The 19,421-nt window shown below is 43.6% G+C and overlaps 3 protein-coding genes across 3 annotated transcripts; 1 reads left to right on the top strand and 2 right to left on the bottom strand.

Annotated features, from left to right (window-relative positions):
• Positions 1 to 3,305: 3,305 nt before the first annotated feature.
• LOC109480039 lies at positions 3,306 to 4,865 on the bottom strand. Its single transcript, XM_019782183.1, has one exon. The coding sequence runs from the start codon at positions 4,739 to 4,741 to the stop codon at positions 3,392 to 3,394; it is 1,350 nt and encodes a 449-aa protein (XP_019637742.1). The 5' UTR covers positions 4,742 to 4,865; the 3' UTR covers positions 3,306 to 3,391.
• Positions 4,866 to 10,469: 5,604 nt separating this feature from the next.
• LOC109480069 (zinc finger protein 678-like) lies at positions 10,470 to 11,536 on the bottom strand. The gene has a single exon (XM_019782218.1). It carries the CDS (start codon positions 11,392 to 11,394, stop codon positions 10,570 to 10,572), a length of 825 nt encoding a protein of 274 aa, XP_019637777.1. The 5' UTR covers positions 11,395 to 11,536; the 3' UTR covers positions 10,470 to 10,569.
• A 1,893-nt stretch (positions 11,537 to 13,429) lies between these two features.
• On the top strand, positions 13,430 to 19,419 carry LOC109480111 (transmembrane protein 143-like). Its single transcript, XM_019782267.1, has 6 exons — positions 13,430 to 13,503; positions 14,275 to 14,735; positions 16,152 to 16,317; positions 17,296 to 17,490; positions 17,882 to 18,506; positions 19,118 to 19,419. The coding sequence occupies exons 1-6, from the start codon at positions 13,441 to 13,443 to the stop codon at positions 19,417 to 19,419; spliced, it is 1,812 nt and encodes a 603-aa protein (XP_019637826.1). The 5' UTR covers positions 13,430 to 13,440.
• Positions 19,420 to 19,421: the final 2 nt, after the last annotated feature.

Raw genomic sequence — 19,421 nt, 5'->3', positions numbered from 1 at the left:
GCAAAATTCTAGAGACAGGGGATGTGGCATTTAGACTAGAGAGCAGAAAAAGGGCAACTCTGCATCTACATGGTTTGGTTCTTTTGAAGAAATGCATGATGTACCATGTCCAACAGCTTAAAAACGCCGTGCCCTATCTTGTTTCTGCATGTATGTATGAACACGACATGGAAATTTGTAGCCTTTATGTTTCCGCAACATCTCCTCAATGTACCGTGACGTGAGATCATATGTTCTGCATCACGTGTGTACGATTTTGAATTCTAACGGTTTTCATTCAGGCATTCACCGGAAACAAAAGGCCACCGCCGGCGGATGATGTCATTGCCTTTACACGCGATTGGTCGTTGGCCTTGGATGCAACGACCAATGACGTTCGGTTTGACATTTGACCCGGGCTCTCATCTGCTGGTAAAACACAGCGGACCGTGACATCAGTCATCGCGAGGGGTGGAGAACCGGAACGGGCAGGTTTACGTAAGGCCATGTTGATTTAATTATATGGATGACATCCTCTGGGAACCCCAAAACCGATGCGAGCGTGCGAATAAAAAAAGTTTGGCATAAAAAAACGATGCTTGCATTATGAAATCTATGTGATCATAAAGGTTGAACAAATGACACAGAGTATGGTATGGCGAATAATCTACTCTTCAAATTCATTTCTTTACATTTTCGTCTTTTTTGTTTGATTTTGGCATTCTACGACATTGGTATCGTTTTCCAATTTTCTTTTTTTTTTGCAACTTACGGTATAGATTTGCTCATTTTGCAACTGTTTTGTACGATTTACAGTATGGTTGAAAACTCTTTCTTTTGGAAACGGCCGAAAATTCATGGGTTCGCGGATGTCATCCTTATAATCAAATCAACATGGCCTAAGGCCATAGCACGTAAATTTTATGGATGACATCCTCCGCAGACTCCAGAAGAACATCACATACATAAAAGGAATGAAACACATGACTGCATCAAAGTAAAGGATAAAACATACAATCAGAGCCTTGTCTTGTCTTGTCTTGTCTTGTCTCCTCTCTTCATATGTATCTACCATCCACGTTCCGGCATGGTAATAGACATCTTTGCCCATTTCGGCATGTTGATTACTGTCAGAGGGCAACAAAATTTCTTGTTTTTTTTTCTTCAAAAATCAAGAGAAAATTAATGAATGAAGACCTTTATTGTACACAAATACGCACTGGGTTCATACAGGTCACAGGAAAGACGTCACAGTTTGTAGTGAATATATACAATGTACAAGCTAGCGCTAATTCTATGTACTATGGACATATAGTCTAATAATTACGATAATTTGGCTTCTTCTCACTTCTTAGTAACGATGTAGATATAAGTACAGATGCGCGCGTGCTGATGTCATCCATGAAAATGACTTGCTGTGGCCTAAAGGTACGGTCCCACAGTGATGGATCCGGGCCCTGCAGCTGTGTGACAGCCGAGGTTTAACGACGTGACGCAAGGACGTAAAACGTTATACGGCTGTACCTTTGACTTGTTTACGTTCTTACCTATTGTGACTATGAAATTAGCAGGGGAAATGTGTACAGACACAACCGCACTCCTCTACAGCAAAGGATCTGCCAATTCTGTAATCTAGATAATATTGAAGATGAATGCCACTTTGTAGTTGACTGCACATTGTATAGAAATCAGAGGGGTTCCCTTTTGCTCTGTTTATCCACGACCTGTTTATCCACAACCTCTTAGAGCACAAACGTCTTTCATTCATTCATTCATAATGTCTAAAAGATCGATGCATTATTCAGTAAGAACGACGACAACGTCCTAATTGCTGTCCAGGCTTTCATGTAATCCTTACTTGTTAATTGAGTCATCACACGACACGAGAAAGGACGGGGGAAATTGAATGATCAAGACAAGTCAAGCAAAATTGCTCATATAATCTAAATACGGAAAAAGGAAACTCGTCAATATTTTGCTATGAATGACTGCAACACACACACGCACACACACACACGCCTGCGCGCGCACACACACACACACGCACACACACACACGCACGCACATATACACACGCACACACACACGCACGCACACACACACACACACACACGCGCGCGCGCACACACACACACACACGCACGCACACACTGACACATACACACGCACACACACACACACACACTGACACACATGTACACACACACACTGACACATGCACACACACACACACACACACACACACACACACACACACACACACACACACACACACACACACACACATACAGGAAGTTGGGTTGTAGACAACTTATATATATATAATACTGTCGACTACTGTATACTGTATGCTAGCCCTGGCCACCCGATATGGTCCGAACTATACGAAGCGACACCTATCAATTTAAGAAAGAACTTCATCCACACTTAAGCATCAATAACACTCAGATTTGTAGCAGGCAATATTTCAAACCGCGAATAAACTCTCAAGACTGGATTGAAGTGCCTGGAAGTTTTTAATGCGAGTTTGGAGTAAACCGTAATGGTGTTGGCCCCGAAGCGGTAGCTTGCTCTACTACTGAAAAATGTAACGCAGCTGTTAATCTCTAAAGTACTGTTCCAGTTATCGATTCGTTTCTAAGAAATCAATGTACATGCATCGTAGTAACGACGTGCTTTGAAATATGAAATCCGCAGTTGAAAATGTTTTATCTGTTTGTAGATAACAATAGATATGCGAAACATGAAAAAAACAAGTCATATGCATGTGAACGAATAGGTATGTGCAAAGGTTATGAAAATGATTTTCCAACTACCTAATACATAGTACGCAAAGCCAAACGTTTTTAGGTTTTATTTGATGAAACAATATCGCAGTTTGGGACATGATTATCACGATGATTACCTACTTCTGACATGTTGCAGGGAATATGACAAAAGCAGCGAATTAGAAGCGTTGTTAATCTAACACCATAGGCGTAGAAATTTTTAATCATATTCTAACTCTATGTTTAAAGTTAAAACATTTGATCCAACACCAATAATTCTCTCACCTAGAGCTTTCGACCAGTCACTCTGGTCTTCCTCAGTAGACTGACCCAGTGAAGCTTGTCACGTGGCTTCCTTGAAGTGTGACGTCAACACTGGGTCAAAGGTATCTGGTAGACGATGTCGGCCCCCGTCGCGGTTCAATGTCGACGTCACACTTCAAGGAAGCCACGTGACAAGCTTCACTGGGTCAGTCTACTGAGGAAGACCAGAGTGACTGGTCGAAAGCTCTAGGTGAGAGAATTATTGGTGTTGGATCAAAAGTTTTAACTTTAAACATGTAACTACCAGCACAGATGAACTTTCATGATAATATTCTAACTCTAGTTCTATCGTAACAGATTTATTGCAGATTCAATAGCAATCACCACTGCCGACAGTATCTGGACGCGGCGTACACTGTCAAGAACACAAGCAGCAGCAGAATCCATATGGCGGAGTCAGAAATGATGGCCACTCTCTTCTCCGCCTCCTCCCAGGGTTCGGCGATGGAGAAGTCCTTGCAGTTATCGAAGTTCACGGGCACTCGTACCATCCCGTCGGCAATGGGCGACACGCACGCCCGGTAGTTCACATCGGGGTGAAGGCCCTCCAGCGTAAAGTTCCTGGTGAAAGCGTCCAGTTGAACGGAGTATTTAAACTCGTAGTCTAACCCCTGCATGTAGCAATCCAGCTGGAATCCCGAGATCGGGTAGCGGATGTCGATCTCCCACCAGATCCGAACCGACGCGAAGACGGGCTCGTTGACGGAGAAGTTGACGATCATGCCGCCGACGAATTCCTGGCAGCGGTCCCCGGCAAACGTGGGCAGACACGCGCACCTCGGCTGTCCTTTAATCACCGTGCAGATACCGTTGTTCTCGCAGTAATCGTCGGGGCATTGGAAGTCCTTGTTCGGGACACGCGAGCTCTTTGTAGCCTTGATAGGGATCTGGGTAGCAGGCATTTCTTCTTCTGCAGTAACGACAGCGACGTGGGAATCCTGTAAGCCTTTCTCGTAGTATCCAGACCCGACGATGTCCCCTCGTCTCACGACGCGGCGAGAGGCGGCCATCATAGACCCGTGGCCGGTACTCCGGCCTCTGCCTCTCCTGGTCGTTGCCGTCGTCTTCAGTCTTACTCCACGTGTACCATTTCCGTCGCCTTGTCGTGACCCGTCGTAAGACTTAGACCTTTCCCACTCAGTGATACCAGATCTAGGCACAGTTACGTGGGAGTTTGTACCTGATGTCATCTGTGTAGGTCTGGTGGTAGCGGTGAAACCGTTATGAGAATGCCGTAACCGGGAATTTCCCCGTTTCATGTCCCTGGGCGTGTCGAATCTCGTAGGCAAAGATGGCCTCGGAATATGCAAATCCGGACGACCAATCCCCACGTTATAATCCCCACTAGATGTATCTTCAGACGTTTGACCCTTGGCTTCTTTTGATCTTGAAGGATTTGTCACGTTCTCTTCTTGTTGTGTCTCGTTCTCCAATGGTTTGTCTGTTGGCTCGAAGTAAATATCTTCAGCATAGACCGTTGTCATCAGGTCTTTTGTCGGAATTTTTCTGTGGTTAGCTTCCATCCACACGCCTCTGGGCACGAAGAGACCTGAGTCTGCTGTAGGCATGGGAGACGTCCGTATGTCCGCGGGGAAACTCGTCACCTTGTCCGGCAGCAGGTGAACAAGGTACACGGTACAGACGGCCACCCATCCTGAGTCAACCTGCATGCTTGCTCGGCCAGACCGTTCCTCTGTGGAAGCTCTGCGGACCCCTCAAACGATCTTTCCTAACGATGGCGACGTTGATTCATGCAGCCGGAGACCGGAGCAAGGCCATTTGTCATCTCGAATGCCGATCTTCACCACTGGAAAGGTAGATAACAGCAGATTACAGCTCAGACAGCCAAACTCCACCTCTCTCATGGGAGCAGGATCCATACCGCAACATCACACACCTACAAAACGCAACATTGTACCTTCTCTAAAGCACGAAAACATCCTCACATAGAAAAGGTACCACAGTGGCAGCCCGTTCCACGAATAGACAATGCCCCGCAGCCCAGCCCTTTAATTTTCTCCCAAATTAAATGAATCCATTCCCGTGAATGGGTCTCGGACGGTCTCGGTGTGCCAAGCCTCACGCGTGGGTGCACAGTCGCCGATTTCCCTAATGGCTCATACATCAGTGAGCTGGTTGTGTAACAGTTACGCACTTTCTTAAATCAAACAGACCATCGCTAAGCTTCGGAGATCGGCATGGGCTAACAGGACGCCTTCTTCGGCCAAAGATAAGGAAAAATTTTGCTTTCTTACAGGAAACGTCAGGTACTCATAAAATTTTGTAATGCATCTACCTCTCGTCACCATTACTAGGTTTGGTCAAGGACATCTCTACATAATGTCCTTGCTTTAGTAAAACTAACTGGCCACCTTCTTCGGCCAAAGATAAGGAATCATTTTGCTTTCATACAGGGCACCTTCTTCAGCTGACGCAAAAGATAAGGAAGCATTTGCTTTCTTACAGGAAACGTCAGGTACTTCTAAAATTGTATATGCATCTACCTCTCATCACCATTGCTTGGTTTGATCAAGGACATCTCTACATAATGTCTTTGGTTTTAGTAAAAACCTATCGACTTAACTCCGCTCTTCTAACTCTTTTTATTTTAGTTTACTTGATGTAATCATTTCGGTCACCTTTTTTTTCAATTCACAAAGGGGCTAATAATAAAATCACAAAAAAAATGTGTAGGGTCCAGAATTGATATCTTCATATCTTCATTATATATGTACATTTGTACATTTAATTCTGAATTCCACAGCAACTAAATTGCATAAACGCAAAAAAACGTGAAGACTACTGTACAATTTCCGCACAATTTGAGGACAACATTAACATATCGTCATTTCAAACTGCATTGCTGGCCGTTGCAACAGTGACAACCATAAAATCACTAAGAGGCGAAAGCAATCAGGTTGATGACATGTGCGTGGTCGATAAATGCATATAATGGCAATATAGGTCGCAAAAACACAGGAGGTATGTATTAGTAATATACGTTATGTTAACGTTGTTTAAATTTGTGGAGTCAAGTTATTACATTATGTAGGTGGATTATAAGGCGTCATTTTTCTGAATTTGGTCAATCATTGCTGATGTGTGTTTGGAAATTCGGATGCCTCAAACCATTAATTTTTAAACGTGCTTGGATGGCCATCCAAACTACGAAATGATACAAAGGAAAGTATTCTTTACGCCAAAAAGCAGTTACTCAAGCAACTGGATATGCTAGAATACAATGTATCCACTAGCTGAAACTATCTGACCGTTTCCAAAATCATATCCGATTGCTTGAGTAACTGCTTTTTGGCGCACCGTATTACCTGGATGTCTAACCTTCATCGACGAAAGCATTCTTTATTAGAAATGGCCATTAACAATCATTAACTTTTTAATCAAGGCCTAGAAAGGGCCTTTTCTCACAACAATGAGAAGGTACCCATTCTACAATGAAGTCCAATACCAAGAGACATAGAACTTCAATTCACTTCCCAAAACCTTGCATTATTGAGTCTATATGAGTATCATACAAGAGTCATTGCAAGCAGAGCCTTTCCTTTAGCTATAGCTTTGCCGAGCAGCTATGAATAGATCAGTAATATCATTAGGTCCGTGGTGGACTTTATTTAATATGATTCATTCATCAATCATGTATTTGGGAGGACGTGGTAACAATATTGAAGGCTATCAAATGTAAACTGCATACGCTTGTGTGCTATGTTAAGATTGCGACGAAAACGGCTATGTTGTATGTGCTAATACATGAATATTAACTCGGCCATCGTGAAAAGCAAGACAACGTCACTCATGTCAGTATACTGACAGCAAAGAGACGTTTCATATGGAGCAAAGTGTGACATATCTAGTCTTTTTGGTTCTAAGAAAGGGTCATAGAGCTAGTATGATCAATTGGCAATCTGTCAGTTCTATGGTGTTTCTAGGCGTTTGGACATGAATGTAAAGAGACTACAACTGAAACAATAAATGTTGACATGTAGCAAATACAGAGCTTCTGAAACGTCGATAGATAGATCATTATAAATTGTGTTGCTGTAAAGGTGTACATGGTAGCAATGGTACATGTCATACGCAACATGTAATGCTTACCATTGGCAAATATACACTCTAAGTCTTGTGTTGTCCACTCCTTTTCATTCAAATAAAATTTTAGAAATAGCATAACAAATAACGACATTATTTTCCTACATATGAAATGTTTTACAAATAATCTCATATGCATGATTGTTTCTATTTCTAAAACGATGTACAATGACTGCCACAAGCACAGACATCTATGCGAGTTTGAACCATTTGATAACATAGTACATGTACTTACCTATCCAAATGGTCACAGTTTGGGAAAATAAGATAAAACATCCATTTGGTTATGCTGCCTCCTCTGGTAGCATCAAATGTAGATCTAGTTAATCAACAGTACGCAGCATATTGTAAAGAAGGCCCAAATGCTTTCCTGAAGTCGAAGATTCACGATTCGTTCCGCCCCATGGCATGGTCTTCTTACCCATGGCCCACACGACTGCTGTGCGGCTAGCCTGGTCCTTCCACCAGTTCAATCATGCTTAATTGATTATCCCACACACTAAAGAAATGAGCTCTCGGGCAATATTTCTACTCCGCTGACGTGCTTTGCCAATATTGTACGGTCCCCAATATTATGTCCAATTGCGTATAAAGCAATAGTGGCCCTGATTTGCATTTTCAATCCCGATATTGTGCGAACGCTGACCGGACCATGACGACACTATGGCCATTTGTCTAAGCATCATTCCAACTCAACTTGGACATAGTGAAAAAGATTCGGTAAAATGACCTTTCAGGACAAGCCATATTCATGTGCAGCATGATTTTCAGCAAGCAAAAGTTGCTATCAGAATATTTTGTTTATCATTTTTAATCACAACGATGAAGTGCAATAGTAATGCGGTTATCTATCTATCTATCTATCATATATTGACAGATTTGACATGGCAAGTATGTGTTTTTCTTTATGTTTACGGGGTCACTTAATTCAATAAGGTTTGAAATGGTTTAAGGTTGAGATGAGATCATTTTAATGCTCCGCAACTCATTTCTTAACGTCCATGGTCACATATACGGGATCCGGAATGGCGCTGCTCATGCTAAAAATGAAGTTTGAAATGAAAATCAAGTTCATCTGTTGTGGGGCTTGAGATATTAGACTAGATGTGACCTCAAGACACCATACTCTATTGGCCGTGGCAAGCGTAACTGTATTTATTGGATGGGCAGTGTCGACTGTCGCTACGTAATTGAGTTAAAAGCCTGGCGGCACCCGGAACAATCATGGTCGGCTTAGCAATGAGAGTCTCGGGCCATTTGTGCTCCATGGACACGCAGACACCCATGGGAACCAATTATTGGGCTTCCAGGAAAGAAGAAGAATCCGAATCTCTGTATTAGATATCAAGTGCCTCATTCGAAGAGAGGTTGTGTGTAAGTCCTAAATGAAACTTTCATTTTACTAACAGCTCATACAAGAAGATTGAATACTTTTATTATGCTTTGTACTTAAGTCTGTTGTAAGTTTATATTGTTAATTGATTGATTTTAGCTTAATGTCGTACTTGTTAGTTTACTGTATTAGTATGTTATATTATGTATGTTTAATCTTTGTATTGTTTGGCACCCGAAATCAGCCATGCTACCTGGGTGCCCAATGTATGGTCTTGTTACAATTGAATTAACATAAAATAAAATAAAATAAAATAAAATAAAATAAAATAAAATAAAATAAAATAAAATAAAATAAAATAAAATAAAATAAAATAAAATAAAATAAAATAAAATAAAATAAAATAAAATAAAATAAAATAAAATAAAATAAAATAAAATAAAAAATAAATAAAATAAAACAAAATAAAACAAAATAAAATAAAGAAGTAGTTCAGTCAAAAAACATACTATACTGCTTTAGAAATTTAAAAGGCTGATACAATTGAGGTACTAGGTACGAATACAAGACAGCTGCTAAGGTTCTCCTCACTGAGTGAAGAGACTCTTTCTACACAACCACGTCTTTTATTCAGTGCACCTGTACTGCAGTGCAATGTGAACCTGTCAGAATTGTCCTGAGGAAGATGACAGACGGTCACCGAAACGTTGGCTGAATACAATAAAGAGTCTACTAGTATTTACTCTGCTGAGGTTCTCCTGTGAATAGCTATATATAGTTTCATCAGGTTGGCAAGTCACCTTCGTCAGATTTGCCATGAGGAATTGGTAACAGACAGTTACCGAAACGTCGGCTGGATAAACCTTCTAGTTTTTTTAAAAACGGTCCCTTTATTCTATCTGCTGAGTTTCTTTTCCGTTGGCCAAACATTTGCACATTTCATCAATATATTGCAGCAGAAAATCGATGACAGGAGATGGCCCTACTAAAACAGTTTATATCCATGTGTGTTACGGCGTTGTACTGCGTAATCCACTGGTATCCACTGTACATTCTGCAGTGTAAGTAAGTACTATTCCTCACACCTGTAAGGTTGCCAAGTCTTGTGGAACAATTCTTGGGGTGTCTGGTTTTCAGTGTAAATTAATGACCGGGACTTGGCAGTTCCAATGAAGAGTGGGGCGGAGTTGTCTGCGAGATTTTTGTTTGAATGTTTGTCGGGACAAAGTAAGTGGCAAACAAATGGATATAAGTCAAGTAACTTTTATGCGCAAAACAAACAACTTCAACAACTTACAAAGGTACAAAAGTTATAATGTGTGCTGGTTTGAGTATTACGGTGACTTGTTACATTTGATTCTACAAATATGTGTCATATTGTATGTGTCATACATTAATAACTTACTGTACATAACTTGAACAACTTACAAATGTAAAGCTATAATCTGTGCTGGTTCTGTGATTACTATAAAATGTCACTAGAGATCGTTACGTATACGTATACATTCTATATAAATGTGTAATGTTACTAAAGCATATTTAACAACTCGCTGTAAACAACAATACGTAACAGCAACAGATGAATAAAAACTAGAAAGAGTAAGAGATACAGAACCAACTTATATAATATTAACAGTGACTGGCGAAAGCCATACTTCTAGACTACTTCTAACTAAATATAAACAACCTTATACTACTAAAGAAATGTTAAAACAACAAAATATAAGCAAGTACATTTCAAGCTTACTCTCTTATGTGAGTCAGCTTTTTACCAACTGACTGAGCTGATCCATGACTGCTTGCTAAGCACAAGTGTCAACTGATGTTAGAGTGAACTACCACCATTCACAAGCAGATGATATTGTCTTACTTGATGTATCTTAACACCAGAAGGGTGACAGGTTTTGCACTCTGCCTTACAAATATTGGCCCTCTGGTTCCTTTCTACTGGTATTGCTTATTAACCGATCTTCTTCTTTCTTGCAGTAAGTTGTTATACACGTACTTCAGTTTTTCAATTGTCCCTAGCCCTGCAGATGACCTGTTTCCAATATCTCTACTTCAACACTTTGTTGGGGACTGTTTCTTGTTGTGAGTCCGCATGTGAGTCTTTAGATTCCCCCTCTGACTGAACTGCCTGCCGCACTGCTCACAAGCGTAGGGTTTCTCTCCCGTGTGAATTCGCATGTGTACCTTCAGACCAGATAAATCCCTAAACAGCTTACCACACTCCTCACACCTGTAGGGTCTCTCGTCAGTGTGAGTTTGCATGTGACACTTCAGTGTACCATGTGTACTGAACTGTTTACCACACATCTCACACCTGTAGGGTTTCTCCCCTGTGTGGGTCCGCTTGTGAATCTTCAGTTGACCTGTGTTCCTGCATTGCCTGCTGCATACGTCACATTTGTAAGGTTTCTCACCTGTGTGAGTCCGCTTGTGAGATGTTAGTGCATGCATGGTAGCAAACTGCCTGCCGCATTCCTCACAACTGTAAGGTTTTTCTCCTGTATGAGTTTGCATGTGCACCTTCATACAACGCAGTCGACTGAACTGTCTGCCACACTGGTCACACATGTAGGGTTTCTCGCCTGTGTGAATACGTATGTGGTTCTTTAGTTCGCGCTGATCACTTAACTGCCTGCCGCATTCCTCACACTTGTAGGGTTTCTCACCTGTGTGAGTCCGCATGTGAGTCTTTAAATGACACAGCCTACTGAACTGCTTGCTGCATCTCCCACACGCGAAGGGTCTCTCTCCTGTGTGAATCTTCTTGTGTCTTGTCAGACCACCCAGCTGACCGAACACCTTACCGCACTCCTCACACTTGTAGGGTTTCTCACCCGTGTGAGTCCGCTTGTGATTCTCCAGATTACTCCTCTCCATAAACCGTTTGTTGCACTCCCCACACTGGTAGGGTTTATTGGCAATCTCCCAAGCAGATTCTCGGGGGCAGGTACCCTGGGTGCCAGACAACGTTGTAGGGCCAGCCAAACTCCCCCCGGGCTCGACTCCCCCGTAGCGGTAATTTGAACAGGCCGGCGAGGGACTTCTAGCTACCGGAGGGAAACGGCTAGCGGCCCGAAATGAGTCTGGCACCCAGGGTAGGGGGCAAGGGGGGTCTACATTGGCCCCCTGTAACCATTGGCTGCCTGTCACCATTGGCTGCCCGTAGGGGGTAAATGGTAACTCGGGTGGCCAATTTGGTGCTACCCTGCACCCGAATTGGTGATAAGGTCCTGCAGCAGGATCTTTGGAGCCACTGCCATTTGTTGCCATAGTAACGACAGCTAGAAACACTTCTGTAACGAACAAACCATATGATACAATTTACAGCAATGGCTGTTGATAAAAAAGATACAGAATTTAAAAAACAATATGTAGACTTCTGATTGACACCAGATACTAAGAAATGACTCAGGCCATGTTGATTTGATTATATGGATGACATCCTCTGGGAACCCCCAAACTGATGCGAGCGTGCAAATTAAAAAAAAAAGTTTGGCAAAAAAATTGCTTTCATTATGAAATCTACGTGGTCTTGAAGGTTGAACAAATGGCACACAGTATGGTATGGTGAATAATCTATTCTTCAGATTCATTTCTTTACATTTTCGTTTGATTTTGGTATTCTACGATATTGGTTTTTGTTTGCAACTGAAGGTAACACAGTTATGTATTTGCTCATTTTGCTACTGTTTTGTATGATTTATATTATGGTAGAAAACTTTTTTTAAACGACCGAATATTAATGCGCGCGCGGATGTCATCCATATTATCAAATCAACATGGCCTCAGACGAAGGGACTCCAAAACAGGAGTGTTTTACATGTACATTGCTAACTGGTATTATTACGGTACCATGGAAACTTTAGCCAGTACATTTTTCTGGATGTGCAACATGTATAGCCTCTACCAGGCTTCGGGAGGCGGCTGGAAAGAGTAGAAATCGGTCAGATAGAGAGATAACATGCCAGGGGAGTTTGTCTGCTGGGAGAGAACCTTTTGCAGACAAACTCCCCTGGCATGTTATCTCTCTATCATAGTGGCCGATTTCTACTCTTTCCAGCTGCCTCCCGAAGCCTGGCAGAGGCTACAACATGTAATCATAAATCATACGGTAAATCGGCCAAGCTTGTGCTTGCTATCTGAATTCTTACGTTAATTGTTTCTTGTGTTTGAACAGCGTGCCGTGCCCCTCCCCAAAGACCACTGTTTTATCCCAGCTATAAATGTTATTATGTGTACATATTTCACTTACTACGGGAAGAACGTAAAACATGTAGTGCCTGTGATACTTGTTAACTGAGCCTTGGTTGAAATCGGCACGCAAAAATTGTTTTCTACTGAGTCGAGGATTCTATTCTAGTAAGTCTAATCTGCCAAGTCGTCTTGTTTTGTGCACTTTGTACAATTATGGCCTACATCTGATGTAGTCACCTCTTCGTTCAAAGGCCCTTCAAAGTTCGTACTCACCTGTAAGTTAATCAACTTGGATGTAAGCAAGGATAGGATCAGTAAACTTGGCGTCTGATGCACAGATAGGTCTCGACCTCCTCGTGGTCAGAAGCAAATGACAGAGGCTTTCTCTGTCTGCAAAACTGCCACAAACGGACTTTTGTTTGTTGAACAGGATATTGTAGAGGATATTGCACCCTTAGGGCTGACCGGTGACCCCGTGAGGTCACCGTGGCGGGAAAAATGGACTATTCTAAAACATTTAGGGGAGTTATGGTCTCAGACATCCATTTTTAAACCCTCTTATATCCCAACGATTAGAACTATTCTTAGACCCTATATTTCACAATTGAAATAAATTATCTCTGAAGTTCACCCTGTACTCTTCAGAACTATCGCACTCATTACAACCCTTTGCACTTTCTACCCCTTATTTAATGTGGTATAGCCCAAACCTATCGAGCCCAATTCAAGATGGCGCTGTCCTGTCTGAAATTTTCGTTGGGGCGGGCTTTGGCGGTTCGGCCGTTAGTGCAGGTATCTGAACTGTATTTTGGTAGCTTAGAGTGTGGTTTGGGCTGGTGTGCAATGGAAGTATGGGGTTTTAGGTGCTGACATTACCCACAGGACCACATTGAGACAGGGTTACAGGGTAACAGGTTGCACGGAATTTTCATGATCAGTTGGGGGTGTGTCTTCTTCTTCTTCTTCTTCTTGAGTACTCTCTAACCACCCCTACTGGGGTATCACTGAGAGGGGGGGGGGGTGCGACGGACTATGGCTGCGCGGCCAGAAGCCCGGCCTTGAAGGCCTCCACTGTCTGGGCTTTTACAAGCTGGCCCGGTAACTTGTGTCAACAAAAATCAGACACAATGTACTATATACTTATTTTGTTCCTGTTATTTTGGACTTTCAATAGAACTAGGGTCAAGGATAGTGTTAAGTATGACGTAAACGTTTGATATCCTTGGCTAAGTTGCTCCCTCCCTTTTTGTTCTTTTTTTCCCAACCCCCTCCCCACATGCCGCCACAAAATATAGTTTGAGGGTACCATAATGACATTATGAGAACAGAAATTATGTAATGATTTATGATTTGTTGGACGAATGATGCCAAAAAAAAATTCAGAGCATTAAGCCTTAGATATGCCCATGTACAATGTAGAATATTGCTAAGAGGTAGATATCATGTGCATCATCATTTATCAGGCACAATCGTAGGTAGGATTGGGAGGTCAATATAGCAATGCCCCCTACAACATGTATCAATTCACTTTTGAATTAACCTTTTGGTTTATCTTTTGTTTAGGTGTATAGGCCAAGTCCAAGATACAACCTAGTATTCCTACAATACAGCACATCAACTGATAAAGACACAGCCTCGAAGAAAGACACTAAGTTCCAGACCTCAGAAAACCTTGCCGGGTACTTTGACAAAGGTGATGCCCAACAGCAAGCTAGCAGCAGTGTACAGCAAAAGGACAGCGCCACACAGCAAAAAGACAGCACCAAACAGCAAAAGGACAGCACTGCATCTGTAGCAACAACAGCAGACAAAACTACAGACTCTACAGCAAAAATCCCTGAGTCAAAAGTTACACCTGATGCAGATCCTAAGGGGAAGCCATCAACCTATGAGACATCTGCCCAAGTACCCCCCTCCGCTGTCCCCCCACCCCCTCCCGCGAAACCCCCCGCCCCACAGATCCAGCTGTCCCGAGCTGACCTGACAAAGGAGGAGCTGTCACGCTTGGTGTTACGTCAGGATGAGTACGTATCTGTATCTGTATAACTGGTATAACCGCCCTTCGCCATACATTGTAATACACCAGTTTCTGTATCTGCATAGCCATTGTTACCGCCCCTCGCCATAATACACCAGTTTCTGTATCTGTATAGCTGGTGTAACCGCCCTTCGGCGTAGCACACCATCTTCTGTATCTGTATAGCCGGTATAACCACCCTTTGGCGTAACACACTAGCTTCTGTATCTGTATACTAGTAACTGGTATAACCGCCCTTCGGCGTAACACACCAGCTTCTGTATCTGTATGACCGGTATAACTGCTTCAGCATAACACACCAGCTTCTGTATCTGTATAGCCGGTATAACTGCCCTTCAGCATAACACACCAGCTTCTGTATCTGTATAGCCGGTATAACTGCCCTTTGGCGTAACACGCCAGCTTCTGTATCTGTATAGCCGGTATAACTGCCCTTTGGCGTAACATGCCAGCTTCTGTATCTGTATAGCCGGTATAACTGCCCTTCAGCATAACACACCAGCTTCTGTATCTGTATAGCCGGTATAACTGCCCTTCAGTGCAACACACCAGCTTCTGTATCTGTATATAGCCGGTATTACCGTCCTTCGGCATAACACACCAGCTTCTGTATCTGTATAGTCGGTATAACCACCCTTTGGCTTAACACACCAGCTTCTGTATCTGTATAGCCTGTATAACCACCCTTTGGCTTAACACACCAGCTTCTGTATCTGTATAGCTGGTTTGTCTGCCCTTAGGCATAACACACCAGCTTCTGTATCTGTATAGCCGGTATAAGTGCCCTTCAGTGTAACACACCAGCTTCTGTATCTGTATAGCCGGTATTACCGCCCTTCGGCATAACACACTAGCTTCACAGGCACATGGCACGGTGGCAGCTGGCTACATTATACCAAATGACTTGTTACACCTAACACACAAACATCTAACTCTAAAAATTGTTTAAAGCTATCTAATGATAATGCCCCTACTTTACATGCGACAGTGAGTTCCACTCTGCGATAGTTCTAGGAAAGAATGAATTTTTGAACACCTCAGTCCTTGGTTGATACCTCTGGTACTTGAAGGCATGGCTATTTCTCAGCATGAAAGTTCATCTGTGTTGGTACAAGTCATTATGAAAGGAGGCGGTCTACATAAGACTAAGAGCTCACAGACCTACCCTGAACAGAGATGGGGGGCGACACAAGTTATCTAGCATGTATGACCCACTACTACTGTCACGTGTCTCTGACATCACGTTCCAAGAGTAGACGGGTCCATTCCGTGAACAAGGTTGATGGAGTCAACCGAAAATTTGGGTAAGTCCCAATTCTGTAATCTATGTGTTGGAAGTTAAAGCTTAGTCTTAATTTCATTCTTCATGACTATTTCTTGTTCTTTTCTGGGCTGGTATCAGGTATGTGGAGCGTTTCATCCCCATCACGCGCCGCTCGCTCATTCAGCACCTGGTCCAGCACCCAGGCCTGCTGACCAGCAGGGAGAAGGTCAAGTTTGACAAGTTCTTCCAGGCTCTGGACAGTGCCGTGGTCACCACCTATCATGGAACACTCACTGAGCTTAAGGTCAGTTTCTGCCTGGGCCTGACTACACAGGACAGTACTTTTGTGGATGTTAGCTCTACACCTACATTGTGTGATACTGTTCAAAAGAGGGTTGTTAGGATGACTAGTACTATACTATATTATATAGTATGCATAACAATCCTCAACATCCTGTAGACTTGCTGTATGTAGTATATACAGCAAGTCTACAGGATGGATACAATGGAAAATGTATCTAGATCTCAGGTATATAACTTACTAGTAGATCGTACTTAGACTTAGGGGCTCCTGCTGTGTCTTCCGACACATGAGGCAGTCAGTACACATGTATCTACTGGTAGGTTGCTGTATTTTGCTAAATGATGTGTCTATTTTTTTTATTTTCTTTCTTTATTCAGACAGTGGTCAGCCTAGCAGCAGTACATAAAGAACAATATGGACTGCTGAATTGCGCTGACCATTACATATACAACGAGGGTACAAACAGGACATACAGATTCATAACAATTACAGTATGTACAACATAAAAAAAGCAACACTAGGTCTGCTATTGATTATTAGAGAGTCTGATGGCTTGATGCAGAAATGACCTCTGCAGTCTGGAGGTTCTTGCCATGGGAACCCTGAGTCCACCCGCGTTCCTTCAGGGTCTCCCCGTGCTCGTCAGTCCCTCCACCAAGTCATGGAGGGGATGGTCTGCATTTAGCATGGCTTTGAGAAGCTTCACGGCTGCCAGTTCTCGTCGTTCCCTGAGTGTGGGAAGGTACCTCCCTTCTTCCACCCAGAGAGATGATCCGTAAAGCCCGCCGTTGGACTCTCTCAATAGCCAGCTCCTGTTGTTTGCTGCAGCCAACTAAGAGCACGTGACCGTACTCCAGCACCGGTCTGATCAAGGCTAGGTACACCTGAGTGAGCTCTAGCTGTAATTGCATCAATTATGTCTTCAGAAAATACAGGTTTTTCTAATTACTTGTTAGCTGACAATTTCTTTCCCACCAGGCCCTCTTTGACCCTCTGAACCCCGACAAAGACACGATCAGCACGCGGCAGTGGAACCGTCGGGAGCGCGCCGAGAACGAGTTCTGGTTGTTACAGAAGCTGGCCATCGTCATGGAGAAGGCAAACTTCCACGAGTTGCCCAAACCTGTGGTGGAGGTGGCTCTACAGGAGCACCAGGCTGGCGATGGGGTCATGGTGAGTTCATGTAAGAACGGAAAACCATTTGAAGAGTGCAAACTGTCACTCTTTGCTACATATGGCCTCCCAAACACTGCCAAACTCCCCCCAACCATGGTTAGGAGCAAGGTTGGCTGGTGATCAGGGAAGTCGTGTACTGCACTTAATCTAGGTGTTACTGTTTCATTGTACACCAAGGCTAGGTGTTACTGGTGAACTGTGAACTGAAGCTAGTTGTAGGTTTTACTGGTTAACTGTGCATAGAGGCTAGGTGTTGCTGGTTCACTGTGCACTGATGTTAGTGCGCTCCCAAAGTATGTGGTTGTGAATAATGACCTTTGCTATCCAATCATTCACCAACCTGATGAAATCATTCACAGATCCTTTGTACATGTTTGCTTTCCTACAGGTGCGAGTTGATGCCACCAGGTACGACATCCTTCGCTTCTGGGCGCTTGGTAAGGAGGTGCGGCCACCCGTCCCGGTCCCTCTGGCCAAGCGGCTGCTTGCAGCCCTCGGTCGTCTGGTCACGCGGAGCAAAAACGTGGAACCACAGGCCCAGGAAACCTTCAAGAGGTTAGTGGTTGCCGTCCGACACAACAAGGATGGTAAACTCACCCTGAAGGCCTTTAAGGACATTCCCATCAACGCCTTAGAGCAGGTTTTACCCGAAGCAAAGGTTCGTATGAGCCAATTCGACCAGGCGTTCCTGTACTTCAGCGTGGGCATCACAAGTCTCGGCATGCTCATCAAGCTAGTTACCGTCATGGCGTCGTATCAGGTCAACTGGTCGCTGATCGTGGGCGGCGTGTCCGGCCTGATCGCCGCGCGCACCTGGTCCTCGTACAAGAACCGGCACATGCGCTACCTCGCCGAGCTGTCGAAGACCCTGTACTACCGGAACATCGCCAACAACAGGGGCCTGCTGACACTGCTGGTGGACCGGGCCGAAGACGAGTCTGTGAAGGAAACCCTGCTGGTGTACACGTTTCTCCTCAGCTACCAGTCTGCTGGGGCAGGCACAGACGCACCAGGTGAGTAGAACACCATACATAGAGAGAGCTGTCAGCAGCACTTTTCTGTAAATTCAGGCGTTGACAAACCTAGAGTCATATGCAGGACAAAGCCCTTAGAAATTTTCTGTAGTGGAAATTTTCTGAAGGGACTGAATATGTCTTAGTCTAATGGAATTGTTTTGACAAGTGATATGCCCAGCAGGTTATTCTTAACATATACATATGAATACCCTGTACTTTATCACCAGTATGAATCAATGGTGAATGGTCCAAAATTTTCGCCATAGTTTAGGTAACTACTGTCCCACAAAAAAGATCAAGTGAGCAAGAAACTGTAGAAATGACATACTTGTTGTGGATGCTGCTCATGAGTTCAATAGGTTGTACATGTAATTTCACTTTTTTCTCATGGGTGGCACTCATAAGTTGTCATGGTGAAATGCCATTCTTCTGTCCAATGTGGCACTCATGACCAGTGCATATTGCAATTCTGATATCTTTTGCCAGGTGGCTCTCATGAGCTATACATATCAGACAATTTAGACCTTGATCATGCAGCAGACATGCACTGTTGCTCAAGGCAGTATCCCCTGACTTTGCCTTGATGCAATTCCGTTGTATTTTACCAGGTGGCGCTGCGATAGGCGCCCTGGAGAAGGACATAGAGAAGTGGGTGTTGGAGAAGACCGGCAGTCAGATCAGGTTCCACGCCGACGAGGCCGTCCAGTTCCTCTCGTCCTTCGGGATCCTGAAGCAGGAGAACAACCTTTTAAGCGTCGTCCCGCTGGACACGGCCACCGCCTGTCTCCCCTGGCAACCCGTCGGGATGGACAGCCGGTCCGAGGAGTTTGATGTGGAAGAGGGGTATGACAGACGACAGGAGACTGAGAAGAAGGAGCAGCCCAGGAAAAAATGGTTTGGGCTTTTCTAGGG

The sequence above is a fragment of the Branchiostoma belcheri genome, unplaced genomic scaffold (assembly GCF_001625305.1).
Source record: "Branchiostoma belcheri isolate BF01 breed outbred unplaced genomic scaffold, Haploidv18h27 scaffold5, whole genome shotgun sequence".
NCBI lineage: Eukaryota > Metazoa > Chordata > Leptocardii > Amphioxiformes > Branchiostomatidae > Branchiostoma > Branchiostoma belcheri.
The sequence above is the reverse complement of the archived record's forward strand: the minus strand, read 5'-3'. Positions and strand labels throughout refer to the sequence as shown.

Coding starts and splice junctions, on each gene's coding strand:
- LOC109480039 (XM_019782183.1), bottom strand. CDS start 4,741: ATGCAGGTTGACTCAGGATGGGTGGCCGTCTGTACCGTGTACCTTGTT.
- LOC109480069 (XM_019782218.1), bottom strand. CDS start 11,394: ATGGAGAGGAGTAATCTGGAGAATCACAAGCGGACTCACACGGGTGAG.
- LOC109480111 (XM_019782267.1), top strand. CDS start 13,441: ATGGCGCTGTCCTGTCTGAAATTTTCGTTGGGGCGGGCTTTGGCGGTT. Junction 13,504..14,274: donor CGGTTCGGCCGTTAGTGCAG/GTATCTGAACTG, acceptor TCTTTTGTTTAG/GTGTATAGGCCAAGTCCAAG. Junction 16,318..17,295: donor GAACACTCACTGAGCTTAAG/GTCAGTTTCTGC, acceptor CTTTCCCACCAG/GCCCTCTTTGACCCTCTGAA.